Below are 11880 nucleotides of genomic sequence, written 5' to 3'. Positions count from 1 at the left end.
AAGGCACACGCTACATGACAGGCCGTGAGACACGTGATGCAAGGAAAGGGAGGGGGCGGATCATATGACTTCAGCCTCTTCCGGGTCTCAGCCGGAGACCTCCACTGACGGTTATAGAAGCCCACGTGTTAAAGTGTATTATGTGTTCCCGTGGCCGCCAGGCTACCTCTGTGGGCCAGTGAGCGAATTTTTACCAACTGCCGTCATGAAATACTCTCCTAAATGCCTTTAGAGGGGCGAGTAGGATCCACGCTCTATGCTCCAAGAGTACACAGCAATAGGCCCAGTTGCCTGGTGCCAAGGCTGGGGACATACAGAGGGTGTGTCACCCAACCTGGACTGGGGATCTGAGACTTATTGGAAGAAGGGACCTTATACCTTCACAAACCGAAGGAGAGTGGAGCTCAATCCTGGTGGAGGAGATAGAGGCCACGTCAGTGATCTCCTTGCCCTCAGGCATTTCTCTTCAATCCTGCCTTTTTACAGCAGTCATAGTAATCTAACACACAAAGCTCACAATCAGTGCTCTTCTTAGAACCATCCCACATCTTCCCTTGGACTCAACACAAGTCCAAGTCTGTCATGCAAGATCTTGCAGAGCCTGACACCCACTCCAAGCTCAGGGTAGTGGAGGAGGGGTTGGGGGAATGCCTCACCAACCACAGGGAAATACCTGTAGTCTCCTGATTGACTTTCTGGACTTTACACACATGGCCTGGCACACTGTCTCCCCACCTGGTCTGCCTGCCCAAAGTCCCTGTGTTCATGGAGCATGCTTCTAGTGCTCACATTATATTCTCTGTTCCTGTATCAGTCTCTTCTAACAAAGGTGGAGCTCCAGGGGGACAGGGACAGGATCCGACTCTTCTCTGTGACTCAAGCCTTGGCACTTGCTTAGAATTTGGAATTACTGAGTAACTCACAACCTCCCCATCACCTTGGCTCACACCATACCCTATGTCCTGAACCAAGGGATTGGAGGAGAGGTCACCAAACCCAGTAGCTTTATTACCCCTCAAATCAAGACCCCGGAGTTCTGTAAGTTCTTTGAGGGCTCCTGAAGGGTAGGAGGCAGCTCCAGCTTGTCCCTGGGGTTGGAAACTTGAACTGCAGGTCTCAGGTGACAGCAGCAGCCTCAGCATCAATAATTGACAGCAAGTCCAGCCTGCCTCAGGGTTCTTCCCCACCCCAAGGACTCCCCCTCCTGTCCTATGCTCTGATCTTCCCCAAGCAGGAGCCTCCAGCCCAGGTAAGCAGGGCCCTTGAGTGTGGGTTCCCAAGCGCATCAATTCAGAATTACCGTCACTCACCTACCTATTCACCCCATTCATACACTCCTACTTTAATTTTTAGTCACCACCACCAGTGGCCTCAAAAGGGTCAGATGGTCCAGTGCATGGGAGAAGACAGGGCACTTATCCCAGACAGGGGGTGGGGGGAGTGGGGAGAAGAGGCTGAGTTGGGGGAAAGTGTGTGCTGTGTGTATATGTGAATGTAAATGTGAATGGAATGCTGAGAGAACAGAGGAGGGGAGTGCAGGGGAGGGGAGATAGGACTGGAGAATAAATATACAATCAAGGACTCTTCCCACCCCTAGGGAAATGCTGACAGAGGGAGAGTCCTGGGGTGGTTAAGGATACCTCATCCTAACACGCCATGGAGTGTTTTGATTGCCTTTACTGAGGCAGAACAGTGACAGTGAAGGGGTTCCTGACTACAAAGTTGTGCTCTTTTGCTACACAGTAATGGGTCAGAGACCAAGCAGGCAGTGGGTAAGGTGGGAGGAGAACTCAGGAAGGAACTGGTGAAAGGGGTCCTGAAGAAGAGTGACTACAGAGATAAGGGGAAACGGGTGGAGGGAGCAAGGTGAAGATGAACCAGGAGTAGGAAGAGATAGTTTGGGGTTGGGTGCTGAACATAAGACAGTATGTTGTCCTTGAAAATACATGGGCTTGGAATCAGACCAGCTTGGATTCAAATCCTAGTTCATCCGTGTGACTCTGGACAAAAGACTTAACCTTTCTGAGCCACGGTGTGTAAAATATAGGGATAATTGCTACTGGTAAGGGCTGCACAAATGACAGGAAAATGACATGTGTGGGTTTCCCTCGCTTCCTCCACCCCAGGGCCCAGGTAGGGACCATGTCCCCCGCCATTGCGCTGGCCTTCCTGCCACTGGTGGTGACATTGCTGGTGAGGTACCGGCACTACTTCCGACTACTGGTACGCACGGTCTTACTCCGGAGCCTCCGAGACTGCCTGTCAGGGATGCGGATTGAGGAGCGGGCCTTCAGCTATGTGCTCACCCACGCCCTGCCTGGGGACCCTGGTCATATCCTCGCCACCCTGGACCACTGGAGCAGCCACTGCGAGTACCTGAGCCACATGGGGCCTGTCAAAGGTCAGTGTTCCCTAGCCTTCTGCTCCAGGAAGCACCTCCAAGATGGTGAAGGAAGATCTGGGATCTGCCGCTGCCTTACTGGGTGAATTAGGCAGGTTCTTGATCTTCTCTGGGTCTCTTTTTTCTTCTCTGGAAATGAGGGGGCTGGGCAAAGTTATACATTCATCCAGTAAAATTTATCACCACCTCTTTTGTACCAGGCATGTGCTAGGTGCTGGGGGAGGAGGTAGAGGCCAGAGATGAATCAGCCACAAAGGCTGGCCTCAAAGGGGGCATGACACAGGGGAATAACCACCTCAGCACCCAACCCAAAACCTGGTAATTATCTGTGTCTGAGTCTTTCTCCCCCATCATGGAGGTTCTTCCAGCCCCTTCAGGGTAGCTGTCTGGCTGGATTTGTCTGAGTCCCAGCTGTCAGCACATGTGTTTTTAGAGTCTCATTTAAGAAATTCATCCAATTCAATGGTTAGAAAGATATTCAATGAACAAATCAAGGGAGAATGAAACTAGAAGGTCTAGCAAAGATCTCTCAGGAGCCTGGACAGTAGTCTCTCAGAAGCCTGGTCTCTCTCTGGTGGTTGTTTCTGCCTGGGCCCTCCTGGAGGAAGCAACATTTGAACTGGGCCTAGAGGGGTTGCTTTCGAGTTGGCCAGGTAGTTGAGGACAGAGGTGGGGGAGGACAAAGCCAGCCACATATCTAAATGTGGCATGAAGAAATGAGCCAGCATGGTCGACTCTGGGCACAGTTGTTTGGGATGGCTGTGGTGGGAAGAATTGAGAGCTGAAACTGGAAAGGTAGGATAGGATCAGGTCCAAGAAAGTTCTGAATGTCAGGCTGAGGATCCCACATTCAATCCCTAAGGCCTTTAGGTTCATAGGAACCAGGGAGCAATAGGGTCAGATTTGTCAGAAAGATTCCTAGTGGTTGGTGTGAAGGAGGCAAGCTGAGAGGGGCAGGGAGACCACTGGGGCTGCTAGGACTGTAATCCAAGAAAGAAATGAGACTCCCGCTGGTTGGGGGTTGCAGTGGCAAGTGGGCATTTGAGACCCCTTTCCATGAGGGCCCCTGCATCCATCTCCCATGTCTGCTGCAATAACCATCTCCCCCCATAGGTCAGATCCTGATGCGGCTGGTGGAGGAGAAAGCGCCTGCTTGTGCACTGGAGCTGGGCACCTACTGTGGGTACTCCACACTGCTTATTGCCCGTGCCCTGCCCCCTGGGGCTCGCCTTCTCACTGTGGAGCGGGATCCACGCACAGCAGCAGTGGCTGAAAAACTCATCCGCCTGGCTGGCTTCGACGAGCGCACGGTCAGCCCCCACCTCCCCAACCCTGGTCTCTCTCCTGCCACCCTCGGCCCTGCCCTAGCCAGCTTCCCCCATGGAGGAATCCCACCTAGGAGAAGGAAACAGCTCCGCTTAGGGAACTGTGAACTTGGAGAGTGTATGAGCTCTTGTCCTCCTGTTCCAAGTCACTGGCACGTATTTGCTGCTGGATGACAAAGAAGCAGTTACGAGGAAAGTCTCTGGAGCCCAGCAAATCTGGGTCCAAACCTTAGTCTGCCTCTTGTTAGCTATGTGATCTTGGGCAAAGCACCTGTCCTCTGAATCTCAGCTTCTTTACTAGCAGAATGAAAATCACAATGCTGATCCTAACTCCTTGGGTTCTGAGACCAGAGGAAATATGAGAACACACATGGAGACCTAGGCCAGGGCCTGGCACAAAATAAGCCAGATCCCGGTAGGGTCTGGTGTGGGAGAACAATCGCTCCCACCCTCATCTCCAACTCCTCCCACCCCCACAGGTGGAGCTCATCGTGGGTAGATCAGAGGAGGTGATCCCGCGCCTAAGAACCCAGTACCAGATGAATCGGGCTGACCTGGTGCTCCTGGCACACAGGCCCCGATGTTACTTGCGGGACCTGCAACTGCTGGAGGCCCATGCCCTGCTGCCAGCTGGTGCCACAGTGTTAGCTGACCACGTGCTCTTCCCTGGTGCACCCCGCTTCCTGCAGTACGCCAAGAGCTGCGGCCGCTACCGCTGCCGCCTCCACCACACTGGCCTCCCTGACTTCCCTGCCATCAAGGACGGCATAGCCCAGCTCACCTACACAGGGCCTGGCTGAGGTCCAGGCCCAGGGGTACTTACTGCTGCCTCCCCCCACCCCCCAACCAAGCAAGGACCTCAGAATATCCCCTCCCCTCCCTGCTTGTGGACTGACACATACTGGGCTCAGGGCTAGGGAGGCTCTCCTCCCACCTGTCTCACTTTGGCTCCACACTAACCTGAGGCCTCAAGTTCTGTCAGGCTGTTTGATCCCACTGGTCCCCCTCCTTCCAGTCCAGAGTCATGGACTGATAGGCAAGAGACTTCAGCTCACAACACAGCCCTGTCACTGATTTGCTGGGTTACTCCATGGGAGTCCCTGCCCTGCTCTGAGATTTAATCTGTTCTAACACCAAGGAAGTTGACTAGGAGAGCTCCAGGGGCCTCCCAGTTCTGGTGCTCAGAAAGCCTGCCTCCCACCCCCCCACCCCACCCCATGCCTTTCCAGGTGGGATCAAAGGAAACAGTAAACACTGAGTTAGAGGCCCTGCAGGAATGGCTGGGTGCAAGCTGGGCCAGAGGAAGTGGCAATGGAGCCTGGGCACACAGCCAGGGCTACCCTGGCCTTCCCTAGCCCCAGCCCGCGTGGCCAGGTAGATCTGCCTGAAGTCCCTTGAGAACCCTCTCCCCAAAGCTCAAGAGAAGATGCTGGACTCCTCTAGGCCCCACCAAGAAATAGGGAATAGACGTGGGGAAAAAAATCAGTCCTGTGTCTTTATTAAAGAGAGTTAGAAAGAGACTAGATCTGGCAACCAAGGGATGAGGTGCTGGCCAGAAAGGTGGGGTGGGCTCAGGCCCTGTGGATTCAAGGGCAGACTGATGGCCTGGGAGGGGCCAAGGATACCAGGTGCTGGCAGCAGCTAAGGAGGTGCCCGAGGGTGAGCTTTCAGGCACTGGGGCAGGGGGGGTTGGGTGATCAGCTGGATCCACAGGGGGTCCAGGATAGGTTGGGTGGGCCTGGAATCTTCCTGAGACCACCCTGCCTTGTCTACCTAGATCATCCACTGGTCCTGATCCTGCTCGTTGCCTTCCATGTCCACCTGGAGAGGAGGCTGGGTGTGGGTGGGGAGGGGCCTCAGCCACCCAGCCAGCCCCAGTCCCAGATCCTGCCCCTGGCTGGATCCAGGGTTTCTGTACCCGATGGCTGCCAGTGAGGTGAGGGGTAGGGGCCCAGGAGCAGAGGCCCTCCCCCACACCCCTGCCTACCTCATTGACCTCTCCATCATCAGGTGACTCATTGTAGTCATTCATCTCATCCATGTCCTGCATGTCCTCATCATCCTCCGAGTCCTCTTCACTGTCCTCGTCGTCATCTTCATCTTCCTCTTCTTCGTCATCATAGTGCTGGTGAGGCAGGGAAGAGCCTGTAGCCTCTACAGGTCTGCCTGGGCCAGTTCAAGGACTGGCCCACTTGGAGCCTCTCTCTGGGGACAACGAATGAGCTCCATTCCCCAGTCCTGTCCCACTTTAATCTAGCAAGCTGGTGCACGTTCTGCAGGACCTTAGTGCTGAGCCCAGTGCCCACCCCCTCTACCCTCCTCTCTTGTGTCCTCCACCCAGAGCTGAGGACCACGACTGCTCTGGAGTCAGAGGCCAGACCTTCAGAATTAGAGCAGAGCCTTGGTCCACCTGGGCCCCACAGAGGCCCCATCTGCTGGAGCCACTCACCTCTGAGGCCGGCTTGCCAATAGGTACCAGGTTGTTGTCTTTCTCTGCAATGCTCTGGAGCTGTGGCCACAGGGGGAGAAGAGCAAGGCCAGGGCCCAAGCAGGGCAGTCAGGGGCATGGCACTCACCTGCCCTGCCCCCAGGAAGACCCCCAAGTGTGAAGGAGAAGCTTCCTTCCAGCTCTCTGGAAGATTCAATCCCTTTCTCTCCTGTCATCTGCCACTTACTTATGAACTTGATCCAACTACGTAAACACTCTGGTCCTTGGTTTCCTCATAAGATTATGGTGAGGATGAAGTGAGACTATCAGCCTAGAACATGACATCTGCTAGGTCCTCAATAAACAATCAAAATTATTATTTTCTATGCTTTTGGGAAAAGATCCTGGGCTCCAATCTGGCCTAGAGCTTCCACGGTCCCCTGGCAAATTAGGGTAACACAAAGGTGAGAACCTAGGCCCCCAGCTCAGGACAAAAAGCTCCCCCAGGGCAGGTCTCCAGAGTAGGTCTGGGTCAACGCCAGTGAAGGGGGGTGGGGCACCTGACTGAAGCTCCACCGCTGTGCTATGTCCTCACTCACCCAGGCCTGATGCTGCTGTTCTTGCTGCTGCAGCTCTGTCTCCTCCACACAGGGTCGATCCAGATTAAACCACAGTGTCTCAGTCACACGGGGGAAGAGTGAGGGAAACAAGGTGGACATGGCTCCTAGACTGAGGAAAAGCGTCAGGTGAATCCAGCTCTCAGATGTGTTTGGTTTTAGTTTTTATTTGGTTACATTTTGATTTGGGGATTGGGTAGTGTGGAAGGTAGCAGGAAAGTACCCCTTCCCTGTGGGAATCAGACAGACCTGGGTTTGAGTCCTGGCTCCACCGCTTACTAGCTGTTTGACCTTGGCCAAGTCACTTAACCTCTCTGAGCCTCAGTTTCCTCATCTGTAAAATGGGGACAATAACAATTATGCCACCCTCATAGTTATTCTGATAATTAAGTAATTTACTTTATGGGTAAGTAAAGCTGTTTGTAAGCTGTTCAAGGAGGGAAGAGAATGGAAGCCAAACGCAGAGAGAGGAAACCAGAATGCGGACTGGCCTTACAAAATTAAAGACAGCAGGACTCTACTGAAACTCTCTCTACCTCCTCCAAACACTGAGACCTACTTTCTGCTCCTCCATGCCGCCCAAACCATACCCACCCAGTGTCAGGAATTTTGGACCCTGACCACCTCTATAATGAACCACAGACAAACTGGGGGGCAGGGAGGGGAGGTGTTATCACGTGCAAGTATGGCTCAGTAAGACATTCTAAAGGTATGAGTAAATGCATGAGCAGATGAAAGACTAGATGAACTAACATGTAAGAGAAATAGTATATTCAGCTCAGATTCAGCAGCTGAGGGAGCTGAACAGGAAGGTCCCAGAGAATCTGAATTAAAACCTTTCAGCTCACAGGAAAACTGAGGCCCAGCGACAGGCAACGACTGGCTCTAGGTGCCACGGTGAGTTGGGCATAGAACTCTCGCGGGGAAGAGATCCAGGCCGGGCACTAGAGGTGAGCAGGAGAAAAGGATCTACGTCTAATTCTGCTCTTGCCCTAACGCACTTGACCAATCCGGGGCCAGCCGCTGCCCTTCCGTGGAGCTCAGCTGCCCGGCGCGTTTAACAGGCACAACAGAACCCTCAAATCCCATAAGCACTGAAGAGACCGCGGCTCCGAAAGCCCAACCCTTCACCGCAAAGCCACCGCCCATTCTCGGCTTATTATGATAATGACCGTGGAGTTGACCAACAGGAAGAAGGCATGGGCGGGATTCGGGCAGGTATTTGGGGTTGCGAACCGAGAAAGGAGCGGGGCCTGGATAAAGCCAATTAACTGGAAGAACTGCTGGGTGACAGGAAGTGACACCAATGAGTGACGGATCTTGTGCGACGGGGTGGGGCTTAGTTTCGAGGAAGCGGCCAATGAGCTGGAACTCTTTTAATGTTAAAGGGAGTGTGAACAGGCAGCTCGAGGAGGCGGGTCAAGGGAATGAGGTTTCTCTGGGGAAGGGAGGAAAGAAGGGGCAAAGAGACAGCAACAGCAGCCTGTCTTATGTACTTACCGCGCCGGGAGTCGGCAGGCGGCAGCGACCCGGAAGCACTTTACTCTGCCTGAGCGGAAGAACCCATCAGAACCTGGGACACACCAAACGCATGCGTCCTTCGTCTTCTTTTGTTTCCCGCTCCCGCCCACCGGACTGGAAGTGACGTTACATACGTTAGTCACGTGTTGGGTGGAAATTTGGCGCGCCTGTTGTATTGGCCCCGCCCTGAGTCTCAGCCAATCGGCCTCTCCAGCCTGGACCCGCCCCAACGGCCCCATTTAGCCCCGCCTTTCTGTCCCCAGGCGGTATTTGCTTGCCAATCCCTGTTGAAAAACACCTGGCGGCAACCAGCGTTAGTACTAGGGCTGTTTGTCCTGCTGCGTCCCAGGAAAATCAGTCTGCTTCTACCCGAGAATCGCTGGGTGGTTTTACGCCTCGCCCCTCCTGTTTGTCTTGTCTCCCCTTCAGTTTCCCGTTTGGGCGCATACATTCATTTATGTATTCCTTCGACAGAAATATTTGAGTCCCTACTATATTCCATACTCTAGGCCCTGCTAGAAGCTGGGGCTAAATCTAGGAACACGGTCCCTGCCCTCAAAGACCTCACAGTCCAGTGGGGAAGCCAGACTCTGTAGACCTGCAGTGGACTCACTGGTCTCTTAAGACTGCCTTTCCAGTTCTGCCTTCCAGGTTTTGTAAGGGCTTGATGACTCAATCTCAGGCGCAGCATTCTGCTGCTGGGAAATTCAGCTGCCCTCTCCAGGACTGGGCTAAATCCGCTTAGCTGTCAGCCTTTTCACATCTCTCTCCCACTCCTTTGCTGATGCCTCCGTTTTACTAACCTCTGACTCAGCTTCCCTTTCAGAGATCCTTATGCTTTCTGGCAATGTAAGTCCTTCAAACCCAACCCCCATTAAGCTCCATCACTCACCAGCCCCTTTCAAGGCCAGCAGTCATCCACAGTTCCACTCCTGCCCTGACCAAATGTGTGACCTTTAACAAATTCCTTTTCCATGTCTGGGCTCAGTTTCCTTTTCAACGAGCATCATAATCTCTGCCCAGCCTTCTTCGCATCTTGGACTGATGTGAGGATTTGATGAGATAACATATTTAAGAGGTAGTGTACTGTGCATATCGACTATCATTGTTGCCAAGCAGCTCTGGTTGTTATAAAGTTTTTCATTAAAGAGTAAAATTTGCCCCTTGGAAATGTCCACCTTTTTCTTTCATTCATTCAAGCAATATCTACTGAGTACCTTACATATGCCTGCCACTATTCTAAGTAATGGATACACAATAGTGAACAAAACAGACCCCAAAAAAAATCATGAGGAGACTCATGGTGCTTCCATTTTAATGAGAGATAAATAAAGAAGATAGGTAAATAAAATATATAGTTTTAAGACTGCAGTAAATATTAAGGAGAAAAAATAAGTCAGAGAAGTGGGAATAAAACGTTGGTAGGGGAGACGTTTCCTTTCAGTTAGGGGGCCAAGGAAGACCTTACTGGGAAGGTGACCTCTGAGTAAAAGATCTGAAGAAAAAAGAAAGGGGGCACTATTCTGATATTTAGGGAAGAACATCAGGAAAGAACAAGTGCAAAGGGCCTGGAATGGCTGGAGCATAGTGTTCTATGGGGAGAATGGGAGAAGATGAGGATAGAGATAGGAGCCAGAGAGTACAGCTTCGCAGATCACAATAAGGACTTTGGTTTTACCCCATTTACCCCATGTTGAGGATCCCGTGAAGGGTTATGAGCAGAGGATCCACACGATCTGATTTAGATTTTAACAGAGTTACTCTGGCTGTTTTATGAAGAAAAATTCAGTGGGGTCAGTGGCAGAAGCAGGGAGACCAGCTGGAAAGACAAGGGAGGTGCTGGTTTGGGGGGGAAATATCTGGAGCTCATTTTTGAGTGTGTTGACTTTGAGATGTCCATTAGAGTAGGGTTGTTGAGGGAGCAGGAGGGCATATAGGTCTGAAGGTCAAGGGAGAGATCAAGACTGGAAAGATCAGTTTGAGAGTCATCAGCACATGGATGGTGTTTAAAGCCATGAGACTGGATGAGCCCACCAAAGGAGTGAGTGTAGATGGAAAATCGTTTCCTTCAAAATTCAGAATTTGAGGAAATTAGGAGAAGCAGCAAACTAAACTGAGAAGGAGGGCCAAAAAGATAAGCAGAAAGCCAGGTAAGTTGGGTGGTATCCTGGAAGCCAAGTAAAGAAGGGGCATCAGGAAGGAGGTAGTGCTGCACTACAGTGGAGTTCTGTATAAAACTGTTTCTATTTGTTTCCTCAGCAGACCATGAGCTCCTTGAGGGCAGAGACTGAGTGGTTTCTAAGTCCCCAGAACCCACCCGTGGCTTCTCCCTTCTCGATCCCTTATCTGCTCCTTCAGTGTCCCCATCAGTCACTCCCTCTGGTTCTTTTAGTTACAGGATCCCTACGTCCGGCATCCTAGGTTAACTCCTAGGCAACTCTAGGTTACATGGAAATCCCCCAGTAACCTAGAGTTTCTTACCTAGATCCTCAGCCAGGTTCAACAAGCCATGGTGAGCTTCCCTGGTGGTGCAGTGGTTAAGAATCTGCCTGCCGATGCAGCGGACACGGGTTCGAGCCCTGGTCTGGGAAGATCCCACATGCTGCAGAGCAACTAAGTCTGTGCGCCACAACTACTGAGCCTACGCTCTAGAGCCCACAAGCCACAACTACTGAGCCCTCATGCCACAACTACTGAAGCCCGCGTGCCTAGAGCCCGTGCTCCGTGACAAGAGAAGGCACTGCAATGAGAAGCCCATGCACCGCAACAATGTGTAGCCCCCGCTCACCGCAACTAGAGTAAAGCCTGAGCACAGCAACAAAGACCCAACACAGCCAAAAATAAAATAAATTAATTAAAAAAAAAAAGCCATGGTGACGGGGGAAGGGGAAAAGGAAGAGGGATAAGTGGAAATTTGGGGTGATACCCTATTTTTGGCTCAGGCAACTGAGTCAGTGATGGTGCCACATTCATTATCCACCATTTATCCTTGCCAAGTGCTTGAGTTTTTTTTTCCTTTCATTTCAAGGATAATAAACTAAGACTCTAAGGGAATTTCCTGCCGGTGCAGTGGTAGGACTCCATGCTTTCAATGCCGAGGGCATGGGTTTAATCCCTGGTTGGGGAACTAAGATCCTGCAAGCTGCATAGAATGGCCAAATAAATAAATAAATAAACAAAGACTCAAATTCCTTAAAAATATAAAAATTAAAAAGGTTAAAAATTTGCCTCGGGCTTCCCTGGTGGCGCAGTGGTTGAGAGTCTGCCTGCCGATGCAGGGGAAACGGGTTCGTGCCCCGGTCCGGGAAGATCCCACATGCCGCGGAGCGGCTGGGCCCGTGAGCCATGGCCACTGGGCCTGTGCGTCCGGAGCCTGTGCTCCGCAACGGGAGAGGCCACAACAGTGAGAGGCCCACATACCGCAAAAAAAAAAAAAAAATTGCCTCATATTCCTTCATCTGTTCCACTGTTTGGTTGACATTTATTGAGTGCCAGTTGAGTGCCAGACACCTTGATAGGCCCTGGGGACACAGAGATGAAGCAGAAATAATCCCTATCCTAGAGGAAAATAGTCTAGTGAGGACTAAG

General features: G+C 52.0%; 2 protein-coding genes across 6 annotated transcripts; one reads left to right on the top strand and one right to left on the bottom strand.

The window, feature by feature from the left end:
• Positions 1–140: 140 nt before the first annotated feature.
• LOC307056126 (transmembrane O-methyltransferase homolog) lies at positions 141–4526 on the top strand (the record flags this gene model as incomplete). Its single annotated transcript, XM_079708614.1, has 4 exons — positions 141–178; positions 2127–2401; positions 3515–3711; positions 4206–4526. The coding sequence occupies 4 exons, from the start codon at positions 141–143 to the stop codon at positions 4524–4526; spliced, it is 831 nt and encodes a 276-aa protein (XP_079564740.1).
• Positions 4527–5196: 670 nt separating this feature from the next.
• On the bottom strand, positions 5197–8341 carry ANAPC15 (anaphase promoting complex subunit 15). Of its 5 annotated transcripts, none has more exons than XM_079708615.1 (5): positions 8272–8341; positions 6754–6883; positions 6176–6235; positions 5714–5851; positions 5197–5559 (listed from the first exon to the last, which is right to left on the bottom strand). In XM_079708615.1, the coding sequence occupies exons 2-5, from the start codon at positions 6871–6873 to the stop codon at positions 5500–5502; spliced, it is 378 nt and encodes a 125-aa protein (XP_079564741.1). In that variant the 5' UTR covers positions 6874–6883; positions 8272–8341; the 3' UTR covers positions 5197–5499. The 5 variants fall into 5 exon arrangements, with proteins under 5 accessions (XP_079564741.1, XP_079564745.1, XP_079564743.1 ...); XM_079708619.1 differs by having other exon boundaries at positions 5197–5547; XM_079708617.1 differs by having other exon boundaries at positions 6754–6878; positions 8272–8325.
• Between the last annotated feature and the right edge of the window lie 3539 nt (positions 8342–11880).

The sequence above is a fragment of the Hyperoodon ampullatus genome (genome assembly GCF_949752795.1).
Source record: "Hyperoodon ampullatus genome assembly, chromosome: 7".
Taxonomy (NCBI): Eukaryota; Metazoa; Chordata; class Mammalia; order Artiodactyla; family Ziphiidae; genus Hyperoodon; species Hyperoodon ampullatus.
The sequence above is the reverse complement of the archived record's forward strand: the minus strand, read 5'-3'. Positions and strand labels throughout refer to the sequence as shown.

Bases quoted from the DNA above. Each gene is read 5' to 3' on its own strand.
- ANAPC15 (XM_079708615.1), bottom strand. From the start codon at position 6,873: ATGTCCACCTTGTTTCCCTCACTCTTCCCCCGTGTGACTGAGACACTG. The intron at 6,236-6,753 runs GTGAGTGAGGAC...CTGTGGCCACAG, and splicing joins AACAGCAGCATCAGGCCTGG to CTCCAGAGCATTGCAGAGAA. The intron at 5,560-5,713 runs GTAGGCAGGGGT...ACCCACACCCAG, and splicing joins ATGATGGAGAGGTCAATGAG to CCTCCTCTCCAGGTGGACAT.